The 22531-nt window shown below is 31.9% G+C and overlaps 1 protein-coding gene across 1 annotated transcript; it reads left to right on the forward strand.

Annotated features, from left to right (window-relative positions):
- The first annotated feature begins 1111 nt into the window (after positions 1–1111).
- LOC136229652 (serine carboxypeptidase 1-like) lies at positions 1112–21302 on the forward strand. Its single transcript, XM_066018567.1, has 14 exons — positions 1112–1257; positions 2139–2275; positions 3094–3170; positions 5947–6069; positions 6191–6293; positions 7367–7404; positions 7500–7607; positions 8881–8952; positions 9947–10186; positions 10653–10718; positions 11865–11989; positions 13225–13338; positions 21000–21045; positions 21216–21302. Exons 1-14 carry the CDS (start codon positions 1112–1114, stop codon positions 21300–21302), a joined length of 1482 nt encoding a protein of 493 aa, XP_065874639.1.
- The last annotated feature ends 1229 nt before the right edge of the window (positions 21303–22531 follow it).

Consider the following 22531-nt stretch of genomic DNA (forward strand, 5'->3'; position numbering starts at 1 on the left):
TTGGCAAAGTGAAAAAAATGTAAAATTTTGCCACAACATGATTGTGTTGGTAAAGGAAAATACCACATGTACTCATCTACAAATCTATCTAACCATAGAACACTACTTGTAATTAATCCATTTTTTAATTATTTATATCGAGATATACTATTATTTTTTATCAAGATATACTATTATTTTTTAGGGTAATTAATTTATTAGTCCCTGTATTTTCAAAAATACACGGTAAAGTCCCTAATGTTCTCGGTGAACTGTTTAGTCCCTAACGTTTTTCTTGGTGAACTGTTTAGTCCCTAATGTTTTTCTCGGTGAACTGTTTAGTCCCTAACGTTTTTCTTGGTGAACTGTTTAGTCCCTAATGTTTTTCTCGGTGAACTGTTTAGTCCCTAACGTTTTTCTTGGTGAACTGTTTAGTCCCTGCCGTTAGACTCTCATGAAGATTCTGTTAGTCAATTTGGATTTGCGTTATTCTTTTCATTTATTTTCATTTCCTTTAAACTCTAATGCATCTGAAATCAACTTTGAGTGTTCTTCTTCTTGATTTTCTTCTTAATCGTTCAAATTCGTAAGCATTGGGTCTGTTCTTTTTCTTGTTCTCCATATAAATAGCTTCTTCTTCTAAATTGGATTTCCTCTTCTGAAGTTTGAAGGTAAATAGTAAAAGGTAATTTAGTCATTTCCGAAGTCATAAACAGTAAAAAATCTAACAAACAGACGGAAGGACTAAACAGTTCACTGAGAAAAAGGTTAGAAACCTTACCATGTGTTTTTTAAAATATAGGAACTAAATAGTGTATTTTGTCAAAATATAGGGACTAATAAATTAATTACCCTATTTTTTTTTTTTATGAATGGAATAATTACATAAAGGATGACTTCGTCTTTTATTTTTATTTTTAAATTTTTAGCCTTTAATTTTAAAGTAAATTTCTGGTTACAATGCTAATTTCTTGTTAATATATAACATATAATAATTTTCTCAATATCACCATACGACAAAATACATTGAAAACTCCATAGATTTATAACAAATTACTCAATTTGTCATTTTCTTTGTTCTTTCTTCTATTTAAACACATTAATAAAATTTCTATAACATAAAATGGGAGTTATGGAAAAAATAAAATTGATTTTTCTCTCAATTTGTTATTTTTTGTTATTTGCAGCAATAATCATAATTGAAGCAGCTCCAGAAAATGATCTCATCACATATGTCCCTGGTTTCAATGGAACTCTCCCTTCTAAACACTATGGAGGGTAAGCATATATTCATGAGTCGGGTTGGGTTGGGGTCGTGTGGGACCAACATGTGTTCGCTTAAAAATGCTTAGCTCAAGTCCAACCAATTGCTCTTAATTTAGGCAGATTCGGACTGTACTGGATTTGAGCTTTAAAATCCATTTCATACTAGAGATAGTATTACACACATTTCATACTTTTGCAGGGGCGGACTGACACTATGGCTGGAAGAGCAGCCTCGGCCCTTCAGCCAACCCAAAAATACATTTTAGTATTGTGGATAAAGGATGTTGGCCCTGTCAAAATCCTCGGCTAGCCCCAAGCTCAGCCTAATCAACAATCCCTTTTATAATTTTATCCCCCTGTAACTTTATCTTGAATATGCACCCTGTATTTTTGTGTATACATATTCTCGAGATCGAGTATATGTTGAGGCCCGTCTCTAATGAATCAGGCTTAGCTCAAACAAAATGACAATAGCTTCAGTCCAGGTCGCCTATATATTTTTATACCAGACTTGAGATTTATAAAATAGGCTAGACTGGCCTAATATTAATTATTGTATGTAAACATTATATATTAATGTTAATAAATTATATTTTATACTTTTTAAATGTAAATTGTATTGAGAAAAAAGAAAAATTGGAAGCGGTATCTAGGCAGTGGCGGAGGCAACCCATTGGCGAGGCCAGAGCTCCCTGCTCCGATGAGACCCTTAGTAGGGTATTGCCTCTGCCAAAATTACCCTCATCTTTTCTTCTTTGTTGGACGCTTTTTTTTTTACTTTGCTTTTTGCTTTTGTCGACCTTCTCCCTCTGTTGGATGTAAATTTTTTTCTTCATATAGAACAGAAATTAACCACTCCTAATATGAAATTTTGGCTCCACCACTGTATGTAGGTATGTAGGCTTCGATGAGAAGAACCTATTCTACTATTTCATAGTTTCAGAGAGAAACCCATCGCAAGATCCCGTGGTTTTATGGCTCAATGGTGGTCCTGGCTGCTCCAGTTTTGACGGTTTTGTTTATGAACATGGTATTATTTTCTATATTTATATCTTTATTATTATTATTATTATTATTATTTAGTTTTTAATGCAATTTTTTTTTTTTTTGCAATTTGATTTTTTTTAGGGTAAAATGTATTCATGGTTTTGAAATTATAGCGCAATTAACAGCGTGGTTTTTGAATTTCCTTTTTTTTTACTTAGGACATGTTTGAATATCGTTGGTGTTACTATTTGTTATTGTTGTTTATCGTTACTAGTAGTTGTTAGATGTAGCAGATTTTCTTTCTAAATAAATAATTATAAGCCGCTGTTTAATTATTCTAACCAAACATTTCATTTATTTTCTATTTGGAGTAAAATATTAAAAAAGAAACTACAAAAAGAGAACCAAACGGGTGTTATAAAAAATACTACATCCATTATAAAATTTAACGAAATGATAATTTAGATAAAGATAACTATATTATTTTTTTATCTGTCACAATAAATTATGGTCAAAATTTATTTTATCCTCGTATAATTTCTTCTTTACACTATTTTATTTTTATTTATTTTTCTCCAACTCTTTCTTTATATACGAGGGTAAAATAGGTGTATGATAATATTTACGTGAAATGGATAAAAAAAAAGCGAATAATGTAGTTACAGTTATCCAAAAAAAATTAATTTTCATCAATTTGAACTTTAATGTTCTAATAATACAATGTTCCAAACTTTAAAAATTATAATAATACAATTTTAAATAGGCCATAAATATAATTTATTTATTTTTTGTAAATAATTGGGTTATTATTTCTAATTATTTATGTTTGGATATTATCAAAATTTCCTAAAAATATTGCAGGCCCATTCAATTATGAAAAAGGCCCACAGCAAGATAGCTTCCCAACATTGCATCTCAATCCATTTAGTTGGTCCAAGGTAATTATTTTTGGGCTTTCTATCTAAAAAATTATAGGGAGATTTAATTCAATTTTAAAAACTTATCTACAATTATATCAAAAAAACTTATCTATAAATTATATCAAGTCATATGCAAACTAATAAAATCATTGTTTTTAATATATTTTAAGAATTAAAGTTTATATATTAAGAATTTAAGATATATTATCTAGGGTTTAGGATTTATGAATTAGAGGTCTTCCGAGTGATGAAAAACCGAGTGCTTAATATAAAAACTCCTAAAAACTCCTAAAAAAATATATCCTACATCTTTAGTTTATAAACCTTGATCCTTAAAATATATTTAAAATAATGATTTGTTTAGTTTGAGATAATTCAAATTATTAGATAATTCTCCAAAACTCTGAAATTTCATTTTTTTTTTTGAATAAAAAAAACAATGGATTAATGAGCCAAATCATGACAAAATTGTAACAATGAATCAGAAACATAACTCGGTAATAAATTAAAAAAAGAAGGGCAAGTGGATAAACGAGAAGACTGTGCTAACACATGTGTCATCCCATTCGCTTGCCGATGTATCCAATTGACTGAGTAAGAGTCATTTGATGTTAGAATCGATCGTATTTGAGTAATTCTATTCCCAAATTCAGAATCATCAACAGAGCTAGAATTAATTGCATCAATCACTTGTTTAGCATCAGATTCGAAAACCACATTTCTTATTCCATCAGCTTCTAGCCATTGCATAGCATGTAATAGAGCTTCGGCCTCACATTCTCGTGTTGTCGGACAACATAACAAACCCGCACATCTCCCCATTACAAACTGTCCATTTGCATCTCGTACTGCTGCTCCCATCCCTGCACGACCATCAGCGTTAAAGCATGCGGCATCAACACAACACGAGAGAAATTCTTCCGATGGCAGGTGCCAAGCCATGCAACCAGCAGATGAAATATTTCCTGCTACTGTATTTCCGATTCACTGTTCTCCCGTACCAGTCCGATTCCTCAAGGCATTTGCTTCTGACCAATCATTAAACATTGTGCAAGCTTGAGCCACTATTTGATCTGTTGTGCGAATTTCATACTGCCAAAGACGGGTATTTCTAGTCTGCCATAAAATCCAGAGGTGCATCAAAAATGTTTTTACAATTTGTTCCGGTGCTGCTCTAATCATATTATGAAACCATGCTGTTAGGTTCCCAGCCACTGCCGCCTCCGCATTAATTCGTTCCAGAAGTCCCGCCTTCTTCCACACTCTTATAGCTCCTACACATTCAATAAAAAGATGTCATCCATCCTCCCAAGGTTCGTTACATATCACACAATTACTATATACATGTAGCCCACGAAATTGAAGATTCACACGCGTTGGGAGACAATTGCGTGCTAATTGCCAACCAAAATGCCGGACCTTTTGTGGAATTTCAGCATACCATAATTTTTTCCAGGCTCCCTGAACATGAAATCTTTCACCTGCTTCCATCGTTTTAGCTAATCGGTAAGCACTTTTCACTGTGTAGCGTCCCGAAGAATGGAATTTCCATATTAACCGATCCTCACTACTCAACGTACCAACGGTCAGTTTATGAATTTCTGTAATATCTCTATGCTCGAAAATTTCCTCCAACAGCTCTTCATCCCAATCCCTGGAATTATGGATAAACAAATCATTAACTTTCAAATACTCCAACCCTTCCACCATAGGGGTTCGTATATAGCCATCATCCTCATTACGTAACCATCTCTCACTCCACACGTTTATTGATTGACCATTTCCAATTTTCCATCTGACTCCTTTTTTTAATGATTAGTTGAGAACCCCAGATACTCCGTCATACAAAACTTGGTGAATGCCCCAATGAGGCCCCCATAAAAATGTATACATAAATTGTGACATGTCAGTACGGATTAATCCGTTACTAGTTCTTAATCCCATAAAAATCTATATATTCTTACTAAATTTTTGTCCACGGACCCGAGGTATTTATTCCCGTTCCGTCACTGTCTAAGCCTCTATTTGTTTGTAGGAAAATTTTGTGCATGAAAATATTTTCCTGATTTTTCGGTGTTTGTTTGTTTAGTAAAATAAGTTAACAGGAAATTTTAAATTAGTCAACACGAAAATGTATGAAATAAGTGAAGAAAATGTTTTATCCTTTTGAAAAGAGTAAAGGTCCGTTTGTTTTACCTATTGTTTATTGTTTGCTGTTGGAAAAAACTGCTTTTCCAAAAAGCAGAGTAAAATGCTACTTTTCAGATGTAAAAGGCAAACAGGTGGTTATTAACTAAACACCTAAGACTCTCTATTTGGAAGTGAAAAGACAAACATTAGCATGAAAAGTAGCAAACAAATAACCCCTAAAAAACATTTTTCTAAACTTTTGAAATCCTACTCGATTTCTTCTTACACTTTTAAAAATAGTAACCACCTACCACTTCATCTCGTTTACCGATGTTGTAGCCATTTATTTTCCAACAAAAAAAATTCTCATACCTAATTTTTTTCAAAACACGATATTTCCCATTAACAAATGGGCCGAGTGTTACTATTTATATTATAAAATAGTAGTACAGTAAAACCTCTATATGGGAATACATTTGAGACCGGGTTATTTGTATAACAATTGAGATGTTATTACTAAATAGAGTTTGGTCATAGATGTTATTACCAAATTGGGACCGAGTTTTTTTTATAACAAAATATAGATTATTTCTATATAGAGGTTTTACTGTAAATTAATTTGATTTAATTAATTAATTTTGGTGAAATAATTATTATTGTGCAGGTTTCAAATATAATATATTTAGATTCTCCTTGTGGGGTTGGCCTTTCTTACTCAAATAATTCAAGTAATTATCAAACTGATGATTGGCATACTGCTGCTGATACTCATTCTTTCCTTCTCGAGGTACTTTTTTTAAATTAAATTAAATTAAATAAAAAACTGAATTTCTCATTTAATTATTCCAATTTTTTAATAGTTTTTATTATAATTATTATTTATTTTATTTTATTTTTTGAAATTGCAGTGGTTTGAATTATACCCAGAGTTTCTGAAAAATCCATTTTACATTTCTGGAGAATCTTATGCTGGAATTTATGTCCCAACTCTTTCTTTCAATGTAGTACAAGGTAGGTACATATTTATAAAATATAATATAATATAGTTTACTCGGTGATAATTTCTAACACGATAATACTATTTATATAGATAATTCAACTAACACGACATGTATGAGACGATTACATTTTTTGTGCATTTAATTATATAAAATATATAGATAATAAAGCACAATTACGACCTAATAAACCCAAATCGTTTCTCTCTCTATATAAAAATGTTTATCATGTCATAATCGTGTTATATGTTCTCTATATTACACCTGATTATATACGATATACATAAATACAACAAAAATAATAGGCAAAAAAAATAAAATAATTAAGCCCCTAAGATTTGTCTGTTTGTCCGTTTTAAGGATTTGTCTGTTTTAAGGATTAAGCATCTTGATCAATTATCTTTCCACATTGAGCCATTAATTATTGATTTTGTTATGCATCGGTCCTTATTTTACTTTTCCATCGAGTTTGAAGGACACGCGACATTAAGGGATTGGACTTGCTAATGTGGGCATTTTCACTTCTCTGTGGACAAATAAAAAAAATAAGTTTTTTTAATAGGGTGAGAGAGAGTAAAAAGTAAAAAGCAATTACATAAATCGATTTCCAGTAGGTTCTTCCAAACTGTAATCAAGTTTGGAAGAACCTGCTGGAAATGAATTTTAGTGTTAGGGGGGAAGATCGATTTAGTGATTCTGATGTTGGAAATCGCGAAATAGGAGAGACGGAAATCGTTTTCTGTAATTTCTTTTTACATTTTACTCTATACCTTTCCTAGTCACCAAACTATTATTTGTATTTGTCCACGTCAACAGGCTGAATCGCGCTAACGATGTATGTCGCCCTAACGACGTGAAAAAGTTAAATAAAGACTATATCCATAACATAATGAATAATCAAAGGTTTGATGTGGAAAAATAATCGATCAGGAGCTTGATTTTTAAAACGACAAAAATTATGCTTTTTGAAAAATAACAGTGCCAAACAAGTTGTATTGAGTGGATTATCTCTGTTGTCGTGTCAGAAATTCGCAGCGGAAACTTTTATCCCTATATGTTTTTTTTTATTATCCATTTTTCCTGCAGGAATAAAGGCTGGTGTACAACCTGTTCTCAATTTCAAGGTTATTTATTTATTTATTTTCTTATAATTATTTTTCTGAAATAATTTGATTATTAATTAAGGATTAATTAATTTTAATTAATTAAATTAAAACAGGGTTACTTGATAGGAAATGGAGTTACTGATTCTACTTTTGAAGATGAGCTAATCTCCCTTGTTCCTTTTGCACATGGAATGGGACTTATCTCAAATAATATTTATGAGGTATATTATATATTATGTAAATTAATGGATTTTAATTATTATAATCTTAAAAAAAATTAATCTACATATAAATAAAAAAATATAAGGAAAACATATAGAATTTGGGTAAATTACACATATGACCCTCAACTTTGCTCTTACTTTCATTATAGTCCCTGAACTTTAAAATCGAATATAACAACCGTTAAACTTTGTACTTTAAGTCCCTTTTAAGATGACCACTCCAATAGTAGTTAACATCCATTTACTACAAAACATGATTTTTGTGGGGAAACGTTTTCGACTAAATGTTTAAATTTTGCCACAAAAGCTTTTAGTGGTGAATTCAAAAATCGCCGCAAAGTTCACCGCAGAATATGCGTTGCAAAAGCTCTTTCTGTCGAAAAATGTACTCGCTACAACTTTAACTCTTAAACTTTTTGAGTTTGAGGTCATTTATGTGGTGTTTGGTTATGAAAGAGAAAGTGGTTATTTAGAAAGAGAAGGCTCCGGAAATGGTGATTTAAAAAATCGAAACACTGATTGCAAAGAAAATATGGTTGTAAGCAATTTTACAACTTAGAGTTTTCATTTTGAGATCGGTATCGATCATTTTGACTTGGTCAAAAGTAAAAGGGTCATAATACTAGTAAAGTACAAAGTTCAGGAGCTATAATAATGGACGACTTTAAAATCCAGGTCAGCCTTTCATCTTGTAAGGCAAGCTACATCAAAGGGAGCTTCCCTACTTCGTAATGAACATAAAAGCGAAGTTAAAAGGTCATGGATGTAATTTACTTTTAGAATTTGGAACGGTTCTCGTGTTAATGAACATGTATCAACCACGCCAAATGATGAGGGAGAATATGTCCATCCACGAACTAATAAGAGCATAATTGATATAGTTTCGGGAGCATGAGAGAAAACCTTAAAACTCAAGAATTCGGAATCCGTACAACTTGTAAAAAGTACCTTCTTATATTTCGAAATTTTATACGGTTATTAAAGTGATGAAAGGATAAAAACTTATCCTATATAGAAATAAAATCTTATTCTACCCCGACCAACTTTGTAACACCCCGGTCCAATACCATGTAGATATAAACTTAATTAAGGATACGATCTTATTCTTATTATATCCACATGGTCCACATGATTAGCCTACACCGTTGGGTGGGATCCATGCTAAAACTCGTTATGGACGGACCCAAATTTCAATATGTTTGAATTGTTGTTTTTATTCCGAAAATTTTGTTTAATTGATTTAACTAATTAAGAATAATAAAATTTTCAGGATGTTCAAGCTAATTGCTATGGAAATGGCACAAATGATAATTGCTCCAATAGCATCGACAAAGTTTACGAGGTAAAATTTGTATTTGAATTTAGTTCGAATTGATTCTCTCTGATCGGTTTCATTTTACTTTGTCGCTTTTGTTATTTTCGGTAGGATTAAAGAGTATAATCAATCTTAACTTTACGATAAAATTAAATTATTAAAGACTATATTACTCTTGATTTGCGATTTGGGTATTCTAATAACATTAATAATTATGGAATGAAAATATACGGGTAAAATTGGAAAAAGAATAATAAATTTCAATGGAAATTCAAAACGATAAATATAAAGGAATTTGAAATTTTGTGAAAAGCGGCCAGTAAAAAGGAACGGTGAGAGTATCCTAATTAACTTCTCTATATATATTTGTTACGGATAGTGTGATGCATTCCCGACTATCGAAATGTATCTTGGATAAGTAGTTCACTCTAAGGGTCTAAGAGTCTGCAATTGCACTCCGAGAAACTCTTCTCTAGCCCCGCCAATATAAGAGATAGTACGGTTGATCCAAAACAAATAAGACTAGAGTTAGTGGACGAAAACATGTTCAAAATTACAAAAAGCATTAAGGACGGATATTTCCGTAATAAATTATATTACATCCGCTACAAATTCCGAAAAGAAAGGAATTACTGATGGAAGTTATACATTTAGCGACAAATAGAAATTCTATTTTTGTCTTTAACTTGACGCCCTAGTAAAACCGTCGGTAATAATAATAACGGTAGCGATAATAACACTTCCGACGGTTTCATAAATCGTCGCTAATATTTTACCGACCGTTAACCGTCTACGATACAGTAAAAGCATTTTCTTTTGTAGTGATTTCTCCCCCTAAATTGGAGGTTTTATTAGCAACACCGGGTGTTGCTAACATCCCGCTCAAATTGTGTCATGTGGCGCAATTTGAGATTTTGTGCCACATGGCGCAATCTGACTGGTGTTGCTAATAATTTTCCCCTAAATCGAGGGTCCTACAATTAATTATGTTTAATATATATATTTGTGTTGAATTAATCAGGCTTTGGATGGACTAAACATTTATGACATATTGGAACCGTGTTACCATAGCCCAAATGCATACAAAAACGGAGAAAGAAACACAACCTTGCCTCCGAGTTTTCAGAAATTAGGGGAAACTGAAAAGCCGATGAAAGTTCGAAAGAGAATGTTCGGACGTGCTTGGCCCCTTAAAGGTCAACTTCAACCCGGTACTTTGTGGCCTGAACTCGCCGACCAATATGGCAGTGTTATGTGCTTTGTAAGTCTTCTACTTTCCTATTCTTTTCGCGACGGGTAAAGGTTCAATTTAGTCGCTCATACTGTTTTGCCAAATTAATTTTCTATACAATAAACAATTTAGCTATTCAAATCTACGAATAGTTGCGGGATGGATGTTTCTGCGTACCTGCTCCAATTTTATTAGATTATCCAAACCCTTTTCGATACGATTTGCAAGTGTTAAAAAAGTATAACTACGACCAACATGGGTGAAACTCCATCGCTAATTTCTTCCGCACCGTTGAATTTGAGACAAAATTTGTAAGTAATGAAATTTTGGGTGGAATTTTTATGTTTACTGACGGAGTGTCTATCGGTAAATTAATTTTTCGTTATTTTCTCTTGAGTCGGGGTCGATGGACCCTCTGACTCATGTAATTCCTCCCCGGATCAAAATTCGTGTATTATTAAATCAAATTTATGGTTGTGCCATTTATTTATTTCAGGATGATGAAGTTGCTACTGCGTGGCTAAATGATGAATCTGTAAGGAAAGCAATTCATGCTCAGCCAGTAAGTAAATCAATAAAAATTCTATAAATTAGCTATTTATTTTGAAATCATTTAGCTTATTTATCGGGATAAGGTACAAAAATGTGTATATTGTTGCCCATTAACAACAATTTTACTTCCAATATATAAAAAACGATACAATTGAAAAGATTAATGTTGACAAGCTGAACCAATTTTAGACATTTTAACGGAGCTCTCTCTAGTCATGAATCCTATCATTCAACTCCACATGCGTGTCATTGTTATCACTCATCAGTAACGGATCAAAGACATACATATGTATATCCTTGGCGTCGTGATTGTGTATGTCTCGTTTCATCCGAATTCCTAATTATCACGTTTCTGCACGTGTGGACTATAAAAAAAAGACAAATGTTATGTTGATTTTTAAAAACATTTCATATCTTGACCTATATATTGAAATCGTAAAAAAAAATCAAAACTCTTGTTTTTGTAACCAACTGATATGTAATTAGTGTATAACACGTAAACAAATATTTGAGTTTTTTTTACGATGTCTAAACTTGTCTAACTTATCTCTTGACCTATATACTGAAATAGTAAGCATCCATGGTCACTGAAATTTGGTTGTTCCGACGGTATGGTCATTACACTTTAAAGTAGTACAATAAAATCACTAAAGTTTGATCCTGATCACAATAAAATCATTATTACCGTTTTATTGTCCAAATGGCACCGGGATGGTGACATGGACACTAATCAAAGGAACCCTTATGCTAATTGTATGCCACGTAGGATGATTTTTCCACGTGGCACCACGTGGAAAAATTATCATACCTAGTAGACAATTGTCAAAGGAGTTCTTTTGACTAGCATTCACATCATCATCCAGCGTCATGTGGACAGTAAACAATAATAATGATTTTATTGTGTCCGGAGAAAATTTTAGTGATTTTGTTGTATTATTTTAAAGTTTAATGATCATGTTGTGACAACGACCAAACTCAGTAACTATGAGTATTTTTTTTTTTACGTATGACATTAGAGATAAAAAATTACTCTTGATTAGCAACGTTATAAATGTTTTTTTATAACCTATTTGAAAATTCTATAAATATAGGTATTTATTTTGAAATTAATTTCAATAAAAAATATTATTACTATTTTTTTTTTTTATGGAAATAGGTAGCAATAGCAGGAAAATGGGAATTATGCTCAGGTAGAATTAGCTATGCAAGATTCAGCTCTGGAAGTATGCTTCCTTACCACATCAACTTAACTACTCAAGGCTATAGAGCACTTATTTACAGGTATTTTCATTATTATTATTATTATTATTATTATTTAATTATTCAACTAAAAAAATTAAATTGATGGGTAATTATTTTTTATACTCTATATTGTCTTTTGATCTTTGAAACATGAAGACAAAAACCTGATTTTATTTAGGACTGTAATCGAACCGAGTCGAGCTAAATAGGGTTGTAAATGAGCTGAACTGCTCATGAGCAGCTTAGTGTTCGGTTCGATAAAAACTTGCTCGTGTTCGGCTCGACTTATAAACGAGCCGAGTTTGAGCAGGGTGAAACTCAAGTGGAAGCTTGTGATCAGGCTCGATTAGTTATAGGTTCATGAACAAGTTTAATTATAATGTTGATGAGCACGTTTATGAGCAAACATGGTTCGATTATTTTTTTTAATAATAGTATTTATATAAAGGAGGAAATGTAAAACAACGTTGTTTTGTGTGAATTTTAGTTTTGTAAGTTTCAATTGTGTTAAAGAAATTTCAAATCAATATGATTAGTGAGTTGTTCGCGAGTGAAATTCATGAGTAGATTAGCGACTTGCTCGTGAGCACTTCTTTAACAACTCACAAACAGAATGTTGAGCTCGAACTCGTCAATTTTCTGACGAGCCGAGTATGAGCAAACCAAAGCTCGGCTCAGCTTGGCTCGCTTACAGCCCTAGAGCCAAAATTTGGCCTGTGTGCGCTCGACTCATTACAAAATTGACGAGCTCGAGCTCAACATTCTGCTCTCGCAACTTTGTTCACAAGCTTTGCTCACAAGCAACTCGTTATTTTTGTTCATGAACTGCATAGTTTTGATACCTACAAAACTAAGATTTACAAAAAAAAAAAAACTACGTTGTTTTATATTTCCGCTTTATAAAAATACTATTATTAAAATAATAACCAAATTAAGCTTGCTCACAAGAATGTTCATAAACATTATACTCAAATTTTCATAAATCTATAATTTTGCTTGCGAGTTTTCGACCCGAGTTTTGTCATACTCAAACTTGGACCATTTATAAATTGAGCCAAACACACTCGAGCATTAATTGAGCAGAATACTGAGCCGTTCATGAGCGGCTCAGCTCATTTACAGCTCTAATTTTATTTACATTTTAAAACAACTAACTAAAAAAATGTCTGAGTAATCTCGAACTGATTAATCGAATTCGTCTAAAACCCCGAAATTAATTAAATATGTAGAGTTGTGAGAAATTAATTATGCATTTCAATTTATATTAATTGCAGTGGAGACCATGATATGTGTGTGCCATATACTGGGACTCAAGCATGGACTAGATCACTTGGCTATAAGATAGTTGATGAATGGAGGTCTTGGATTTCTAATGATCAAGTTGCTGGGTAAGTAATTTTTATTTTCATTTTCAAATTCAATTCTTTTATTAATTATAATCAGTGGCGGAGTCAGAAATTCATGTCCGAAGATACAAATTTACTTACTTTATTGGAGCTTGATTGTCAATAGGGGCGGACTACGAACCCCTCGTGAGCCTTTGATTTCGTGGAGAAAATAGCAAAAAAAAAATTATTATATTTAGCGATGAACATAAACATTCTGTCGGTACTTTGGTTATTTCTAGAATTTTACAACAAAATTTATCATCGCATATGGAAATTGCAATGGATAGTCCGTCGTGATTCTTAATCCCCAAAAATTTTTGTATTCCTTACTAAATTTTCATCGATCCCCTGATTATTTGATTCTGGCTCCACCACTGATCGTCGGTGTGGCAGGACATGCAATGAGGGACAAGGAGGAGCAACCTGCTCCTTTTTCTTTGTTGCAGGTAGGGTGGGGTTTCCTTATTCCCGTCAAGAATCCGTCCCATCGGGGATAGAAAATCTCCGATTAGAATCTCTGCAGGGTGGAGACCAGGATTGATTTGTTCTCGACTGGCAGGAATGGGAATAAGTATAACCGCCCCGTGAGGATCCCCATACCGGTCCCTAATATTGCCCCCACGGAGATCCCCACAGATTCTTCAATTAATTTCCCATTTAATATATATATATATGGGGGTTCAAACTTTAGACCCTTTGTTTACACTCCATATTACTTACCACTGACCTAATTACTTTTCTTATGTGTTATGTCGCGCGCTGATTAATATACCACTGCACTTCTAGCTTCTATTGTTTAATATTTGACGCATGCACTTATTAATATCGATTAAATATGCATTATAATGAATTATTAATAGAAAAAAAAAGAAACGTGCATAATAATGAATTATTAATAGAAAAAAATCCAAGAACATGCTCTAATTTCTTATTTATCTCCATATTTATGTTTTAAAATGTTAATGACGATGTTCTAAATATTGTTACATGTGTTCTTAACTTTATAATTTGTGTTCTAAAAATTAAGTATAATGTTTAAAAAAACAGTAAATATATGGACAATTTTTACATTTGTTCTATAATATAATTTATAACTCATATTCTAAATAACATAACGTATGTTCTAAAAAACATAACGTATGTTCTAAAGTTTATAGTTTGTGCTCCAAAAATTAAGTATAATAATGTTCTAAAAAAATCAGTAGATATCTGGATTGTTTTTTCATTTGTTCCAAAAATATAATTTATAACTCATGTTCTAAAAAACATAACGTATGTTCTAAAAAACATAACGTATGTTCTAAAGTTTGTAGTTTGTGTTCCAAAAATTAAGTATAATGTTCTAAAAAAATCAGTAGATATTTGGATCGTTTTTTCATTTGTTCCAAAAATATAATTTATAACTCATGTTCGAAAAAACATAACACATGTTCTAAAAAACATAACGTATGTTCTAAACTTCATAGTTCGTGTTTTAAAAGTTAAAATATATGTTGTTTCAAAAAAAAGTTAAATTATATGTTATAACGTATGTTTAAAAAAAATATTTTCTTATATAACATAAATTACAAAATATAAAGGAATTAAATAAATAAGAAATTGGAGCATGTTTTTGAATTTTTTCTATTAATAATTCATTATTATGCACATTTCTTTTTTTTCTATTAATAAGTGCATGCGTCAAATATTAAACAATGAAAGCTACAGTGCGATGGTATATTAATCAGCGCGGCACATAACACACAAGGAAAGTAATTGGTTCAGTGGTAAGTATTTTGGAGTGTAAACAAAGGGGTCCAAGGTTCGAACCCCCATGGCAGCAGCGTTTTTTTTTTAATTTTTAGACTCAAAACTACGTAGTTTTAGTGGTTCTCACCTAAGAGGAGGTTCTCACTGGATCTCACCCCTATATATATATATACATATATATATATATGGCAGCAGCGTTTTTTTTTTTAATTTTTAGACTCAAAACTACATAGTTTTAGTGGTTCTCACCTAAGAGGAGGTTCTCACTTGATCCCTCTCCTATATATATATATATATATATATATATATATATATATATGGGTGAGATCCAGTGTGACAATGAGCTTATTGTGTGACATAACAAAACTACATAGTTTTGATGATAATGGAAAAGGGCAATGTGGCAAATTTGTAAATAAAAGGAAAGAGAGGATAGAGAAAATTATTTTATTTCTTTTCTTTAAAATACATTTTCCCGACATTTCTAACCTCGTTTTTCGAAAATTTTTATACTATTAGACTCGTCTAAATTAGACGGTCATTTTAAGATCCCTAAAGATCAAGTAAAAAAAATTCCGGTGAACGGAATACGGGTGGGCGTTTTCTGGCGAAAAAAAAGCACCCAGAAAATACTAAAAAAATTCCAGAAAATGTAAAACATTATTCTGAGAAACTTTAATTCTTGGAACAAATGGAGATTTATTACGGTTTAGTCCCAATAAAACTTGTTTCTTAATTTTTTCTATTAATAAGTGCATGCGTCAAATATTAAACAATGAAAGCTACCCCCGCCTAGTGATATACGCAACTGGAGGATTGCCGATGTGGTTGACTCGGAAGGGGACTGGATCTGGTCAAAGTTTGATACTTTCTTTAGCCTTGAGACTCTTCTTAGAATGCGGGGAGTGAAGGTGAGTAATCAAGAGGAAGACTTGGATAGGCACTGTTGGGCGCTGACTAACAATGGAGTTTATTCTTGCAAATCGGCCTTTGAAGCTTTCTCTCTCTTTAGATCTGATCCTCCCTCGGATGTGTGGAAGTCGATTTGGACCCTTAAAGTTCCTTTCCGTATTAGGAGTTTCCTGTGGCTGGACGTTAAGGACAGGCTTCTTACTAATTCGGATAGGCACAGAAGGCACTTGGCTGATTCTGGAGCTTGCAGTAGATGCAGAGGCCATGTTGAGACTTTGTGCCATGCTCTTAGAGATTGCTCTAATAGTAAAGAGGTTTGGAGGAAAATTCTCCCACACCATATTTTCTCTTCCTTCATGGCACATTCTGAGGTCGACTGGTTCTCTGATGGTGTTAGAGGAAAGTTGCTTCCATACATGGAGCATGGTGACATTTTCTTTGCTATTATCTGTCACCAAGTTTGGAAATGGAGAAACGAGGAGATTTTTGGAGATAAAACTGTTTTTATGACAAACTTAGCTGATTTCTTCTCGAAAAAACTTTTCTCTATTATCGATAGTTTCAAAGGAGAGTCCCTTGCCAGAGCCTCTCAGTGTTGTGATGTCCATCTCGTGGGATGGAGCAGGCCAAGAGAGGGGGTTGTGAAGCTGAATACTGATGGTTCCTGCCTCAGTAACGGTAAGATTGCGGCTGGAGGTGTGCTTAGAGATGTAGGGGGCGTCTGGCTTTCTGGGTTCTCCCAGAATTTAGGGTTGGGTTCTTCCTTTTCTGCGGAGCTCTGGGCTATTCTTACTGGAATCAATCTTGCTAAAAGGCTGGATGTTAAGAGGCTCTCTGTAGAGTCTGATAATTTGGAAGCAATCAAAATGATTTCTGAGAATCATTCTATGGGTCTTAACAGTCGCAACCTCATCAAAGCTATTATAAGGCTTTGCTCCTCCTTTGAGTTCGTAGAGTTCAGACACATTTTTAGAGAGCAGAATCGTGTTGCTGATCGCTTGGCGGCGGCGGGCCATGAAGGGACGTTAGGCGTTACTACCCTTCCTGTTTCCCCTAGTTTCATCTCTCATCTTCTCTTAGAAGATAGGATTGGGGTTAGCTTCCCTAGGCTAATTCCTGGGTAGTTTGTTGTTATTCGTTTTTCTTTTCCTTTTCTACCAAACAAAAAAAAAACAATGAAAGCTACAGTGCGATGGTATATTAATCAGCGCGGCACATAACACATAAGGAAAGTAATTGGTTCAGTGGTAAGTATTTTGGAGTGTAAACAAAGGGGTCTAAGGTTCGAACCCCCATGGCAGCAGCGTTTTTTTTTTAATTTTTAGACTCAAAACTACGTAGTTTTAGTGGTTCTCACCTAAGAGGAGGTTCTCACTGGATCTCACCCCTATATATATATATACATATATATATATGGCAGCAGCGTTTTTTTTTTTAATTTTTAGACTCAAAACTACATAGTTTTAGTGGTTCTCACCTAAGAGGAGGTTCTCACTTGATCCCTCCCCTATATATATATATATATATATATATATGGGTGAGATCCAGTGTGACAATGAGCTTATTGTGTGACATAACAAAACTACATAGTTTTGATGATAATGGAAAAGGGCAATGTGGCAAATTTGTAAATAAAAAGGAAAGAGAGGATAGAGAAAATTATTTTATTTCTTTTCTTTAAAATACATTTTCCCGACATTTCTAACCTCGTTTTTCGAAAAATTTTATACTATTAGACTCGTCTAAATTAGACGGTCATTTTAAGATCCCTAAAGATCAAGTAAAAAAAATTCCGGTGAACGGAATACGGGTGGGCGTTTTCTGGCGAAAAAAAAGCACTCAGAAAATACTAAAAAAATTCCAGAAAATGTAAAACATTATTCTGAGAAACTTTAATTCTTGGAACAAATGGAGATTTATTACGGTTTAGTCCCAATAAAACTTGTTTCTTAATTTTATCCATTTGACATGCTTCAACAATTTATTGGGTCAAAACCGTAAGGAATCTCATTTTGAGCCAAGAATTAAAGTTTCTTAAAATGATGTCTTACATTTTTTGAATTTTTTTGATAATTTTCTGGGCACGTTTTTTATCCTACTTATATTGTTCCGACAGTGTACGAAATTGTTCCAAATCAGTGTATCATTTGTTCGAACAGAATAAATCAGCGTACCAATTTTTTCAACAAAATAGTCCTATTATTCCAGCATAATACTTATATTGTTCCAACATAATAAATCAGTTTACCAATTGTTACAAATCAATTTTATTATCTATGTCTTCAATTTCATTTTTGTTTCTTAGTATTTAATATAGTATCTTCAAATTTATATTACTTATATTATTTAGAAAATAATTCTAATTTTTATATTATTCCAACAAAATAATTATATTGTTCCAACATAATAGTTATATTGTTCCAACAAAATTGTTATATTATTCCAACAAAATATTGCAACACATAGTGCTGAAAGTCAAGACCAAAAAGTGTCCAGAAAATTATTAAAAAATTCTAAAAGATGTAAAACACCATTTTAAGAAACTTTAATTCTTGGCTTAAAACGAGATTTCTTACGGTTTTGACCCAATAAATTGTTGAAGCATATAAAATGGATAAAATTAAGGAAATTATTTTATTGGGACTAAACTGTAAGAAATCATGCTTTGACCCAAGAATTAAAGTTTCTCAAAATAATGTTTTACATTTTCTGGAATTTTTTTGAGAATTTTCTGGGTACTTTCTGTTTTCTCGCCGGAAAACGCCCACCTAATCGCCGGATTCCGTTGATTTGGGACTAAACCGTAAGGAATCTCACTTTGAGTCAGGAATTAAAGTTTCTCAGAATAATGTTTTACATTTTCTGTAATTTTTTGAAATTTTTTTGGGTATTTTTTGTCTCACAGAAAAACAAATCGCCGGATTCTATTCACCAAAATTTTTTTTACCTGAGCTTCTGGGATCTTAAAATGACCGTCTAATTAAGACGAGTCCAACGGTATAAAATTTTTTAAAAAACGAGGTTGAAAAATTCGGGAAAATGCATTTTAAAGAAAAGAAATAAAATAATTTTCTCTTTCCTTTTATTTATAAATTTGCGACATTCCCCTGGTTTATTATAAAATATGTCATTGTCACAAAATAAGGCTTGTCACACCATAAGAAATGTATCATACCTGATCTCTCCTCTATATATATATATATATATATTGTCCACCAACTCAAACTCAAACTTATTTTTATGGTTGTGTATTTATTTGATGTGTTTGTCATATGTTAAGAAGATAGAGAAAAATAAAGTAATGTATATATAAAAAAAGAAATATAATGAAACGGGGAAATGGGATCCCCATACGGACATGGATTCGTCGAAGGGCAGGACGGGGACCTAATTGTGCAGTTTACGTTATGGGGTGTGGAAAGCGATAGGTTGGTTGGGGAACAAGGATGAAGAATGTAATCATCACTCTGTCATGCCCTGTTTACATCCTTAACTGCATAGGAAGAATACGAGCAAATTAGAGGACTTATCAATCTATTCATTTTTTCCCTAGTTAAGCCAAAACGACGTATTTTTAGTTTTAACTAGGACATAACTTTTTTATATACCGAAGGCAGAAGGAACCACCCTCTTATGAGTGATGGATTTAAGATTCATTTATAGGGAGTGTTTTATTGTTTATAGATGTTTCATTTTTTTTTCTGGGTATCATTACCCTAAATAATTAAAGCCCCATAATATTCAATAAAAAAATTCGACAGCGGGTACTTAAACTCCCTCCCGACCTTTTTCTAGATATATACCCGCCTCTCATGCATGGTGTGGTTCCTTGCGACCACGCATAGTGTATCTACCCGCCTCTCATGTAGTGTGTGGTTCCCTGCGACCGCTCTCGGGGTTCTCTAATTATAGTTAGAGATAATTAAAAAAACCGTTTTGGTTTCACTAATTTGCATATGGATGCCTGTAGATTTTTTATTGCAAAAAGACGATAACATTCATCGTTGCTAGTAAAACAAATGACTTATCTATATATATATATATATATATATATATACTTGACCGTTGATGACCTTAAAATAGAAAACTCCAAAAATTAAATTTGTTTAATACCACATTTACCATGGAATTTTCAATGCTCTCTCTCTAGAAATTAATTTTTTCTCCTTTAATCAAACAACCTTAAATGGCATTGAAACTAAAAATTTGAAGAATTAAAGTTGTTTAATATATCATCAATTCTTGAAATTTTCTATTTTGATGTCATTAATGGTCAAATTGATAGTGCCAACCTAAAAACCTTTGGTTTTGCTAAAGGTTGACTTCTGTCCTCTTTTTGCAACAAAAAACCCGCATGCATCCCATCCGTAAAGTTATTTTTTGGAATTAGCACTTATAATTAAATTCTTATTAAAATTAGGTATATTTTTTAGGATAAAGTACAAAAATAATGCTTGTGGTTTGCTTTATTTGTAAACAGATGTCTGTGGTTTAAAAGTTTGCAAATAGAGGGTTGTTGTATGATTTAATTTACAAAATAAGGTATTTCATGTTATATTGTTATGTTCTTATGTAAATCAGGAAATTTTTTATTTTATTTTTTTAATTACATTTACATATTGACAAAACACATACTAAAAAATTAAACTGCAGTTGTGTAAAATGAATGTCAATATCAATTTTAGTTCATAAACCGTAAAAAAACGTAAAATTTCCACCATATGATTTATGGTTCGATTTAGGGAGCTTCATTTTGGGAGAAGGACCTTGTTTTGTTGATATGTAAGAAAAAAAAAAATTTCAAGATAAAAATGTTGTTGGTTGTAATCAGAACTTAACAGTGTAATATGAAATACCTTATTTTGTAAATTAAATCATACCACAGACCTCTATCTGCAAACTTTTAAAAACAAACCACATGCATTATTTTTTTTTACTTTTCCCTATTTTTTTATTATAATAATCAAATTTATTTATCTTTAATTATTTAAATATTGCAGGTACTTGCAAGGATATGATTATAACCTCACTTTTCTAACCATCAAGGTTTGAAATATTCTGCAAATGCATATATCTATTGATTTTATTTAATAAATATTAATTACTTTTTTAACTTCATAATCTATATATATATATAATTAAACTGCTAATTACTAAATAAACTTGTTTAATTAATTAATTAATTAATTAATTAATTAATTAATTAATTAATGCAGGGTGCAGGACATACAGTTCCTGAATACAAGCCAAGAGAGTCATTGGACTTTTATAGGAGTTGGTTGGACAATGATGGACAAATATAATATAATTTCACACAATTATAAACCTGTCTTAATTTCAATTAATTCAATAATAAAACATGTTCATTTTTCTTTTTCTTTTTTTTTCATTCCAAATTAGATAAATAAGATAAACTAGGAAAATATTTCTATTGTTGTAAGTCAAAAATAATTTTATTTCGGGATAAGGTACAAAAATACCTCTAACATTTATAACCAGAAGCAATTTTATCATTAATGTCTAAAATTATGCAATTTTACCCCATAATATTGGCAGCTAAGAGCCATTTTATCCATAATATTGGCAAATTGAGTCAATTTCATACATTATTATAAAATACAGATATTTTGTACCAATTGCATGTAAGTTGATTCTAAAAAAAAATCATAATTTTTGTGATTTAATAATAGAATTGAAGATTAATATTTTTAAATTCGATGAAATATTTGATTTTTTTTGTTCAACTCGTGCAAAATACAGTGTATTTTTTTATTTTTTCTTAAAAAAAATTCAAGTTTAATCATATGTTTGCGATCTGTTATTAATAAGTGATAAAATGACGCACATGTGAATTGTAAATGATAAGATTTATGACCAAGAATACAATTTGATAAATAATTTCTGCAATTGGCCCAACTTGTCAATATTATGAGTAAATTTGGTCTTGGATGCCAATATTAATGGTATAATTGCACTATTTTTTCAGAATCACCATTTTTGGAGTTTTCTCTCTCCTAACCAAATTAACAACACATAAATGACTTTATAACCAAAAGATTTAAGAATTAAAATTACTTAAAATATCATTTTTATCGGCTCTATAAATAGACAAGCCAATTTGCGCAAAATGCCATTTTGAGAAAGGAAGGGGCATAATTTCTGGTATTGTCCCTGAAAGTCAGAATAATTTTTTTAAAACTTTGACATTAAACTCACGAACTATCTTGGCATAAAACTCCAAAAACACATAATGGACATTAATTTTATTTTCTAAGCAATAAATCCAACTAAAACCAGCGTATTCATCAACAAACACAATGAAACAATGATGGCCTAATAATGATAAAATAGAGGCAGAACCCTAAACATCTGAATGTATTGATTCACATATAAAACTACTAGAACGAGAAGTAGACTTTAAATTAAATTTGGATAGTTTGCCCATTGGACATAAGAAGCATTTCTGATCAATTTTGGAAGAAGGAAGACCGTTGTGTTGGATGATCTGAGCAACTATCTTAGGATGATAGTG

This window comes from Euphorbia lathyris, chromosome 5, assembly GCF_963576675.1.
Source record: "Euphorbia lathyris chromosome 5, ddEupLath1.1, whole genome shotgun sequence".
NCBI classification, from domain to species: Eukaryota; Viridiplantae; Streptophyta; class Magnoliopsida; order Malpighiales; family Euphorbiaceae; genus Euphorbia; species Euphorbia lathyris.

What these genes read in the sequence shown, in the direction of transcription:
- LOC136229652 (XM_066018567.1), top strand. Translation starts at nt 1,112, where the DNA reads ATGGAAAAAATAAAATTGATTTTTCTCTCAATTTGTTATTTTTTGTTA. An exon ending in TTCTTTCAATGTAGTACAAG is followed by an intron (nt 6,294 to 7,366) that starts GTAGGTACATAT and finishes TTTTTCCTGCAG; the next exon opens with GAATAAAGGCTGGTGTACAA. An exon ending in GCATCGACAAAGTTTACGAG is followed by an intron (nt 8,953 to 9,946) that starts GTAAAATTTGTA and finishes TGAATTAATCAG; the next exon opens with GCTTTGGATGGACTAAACAT.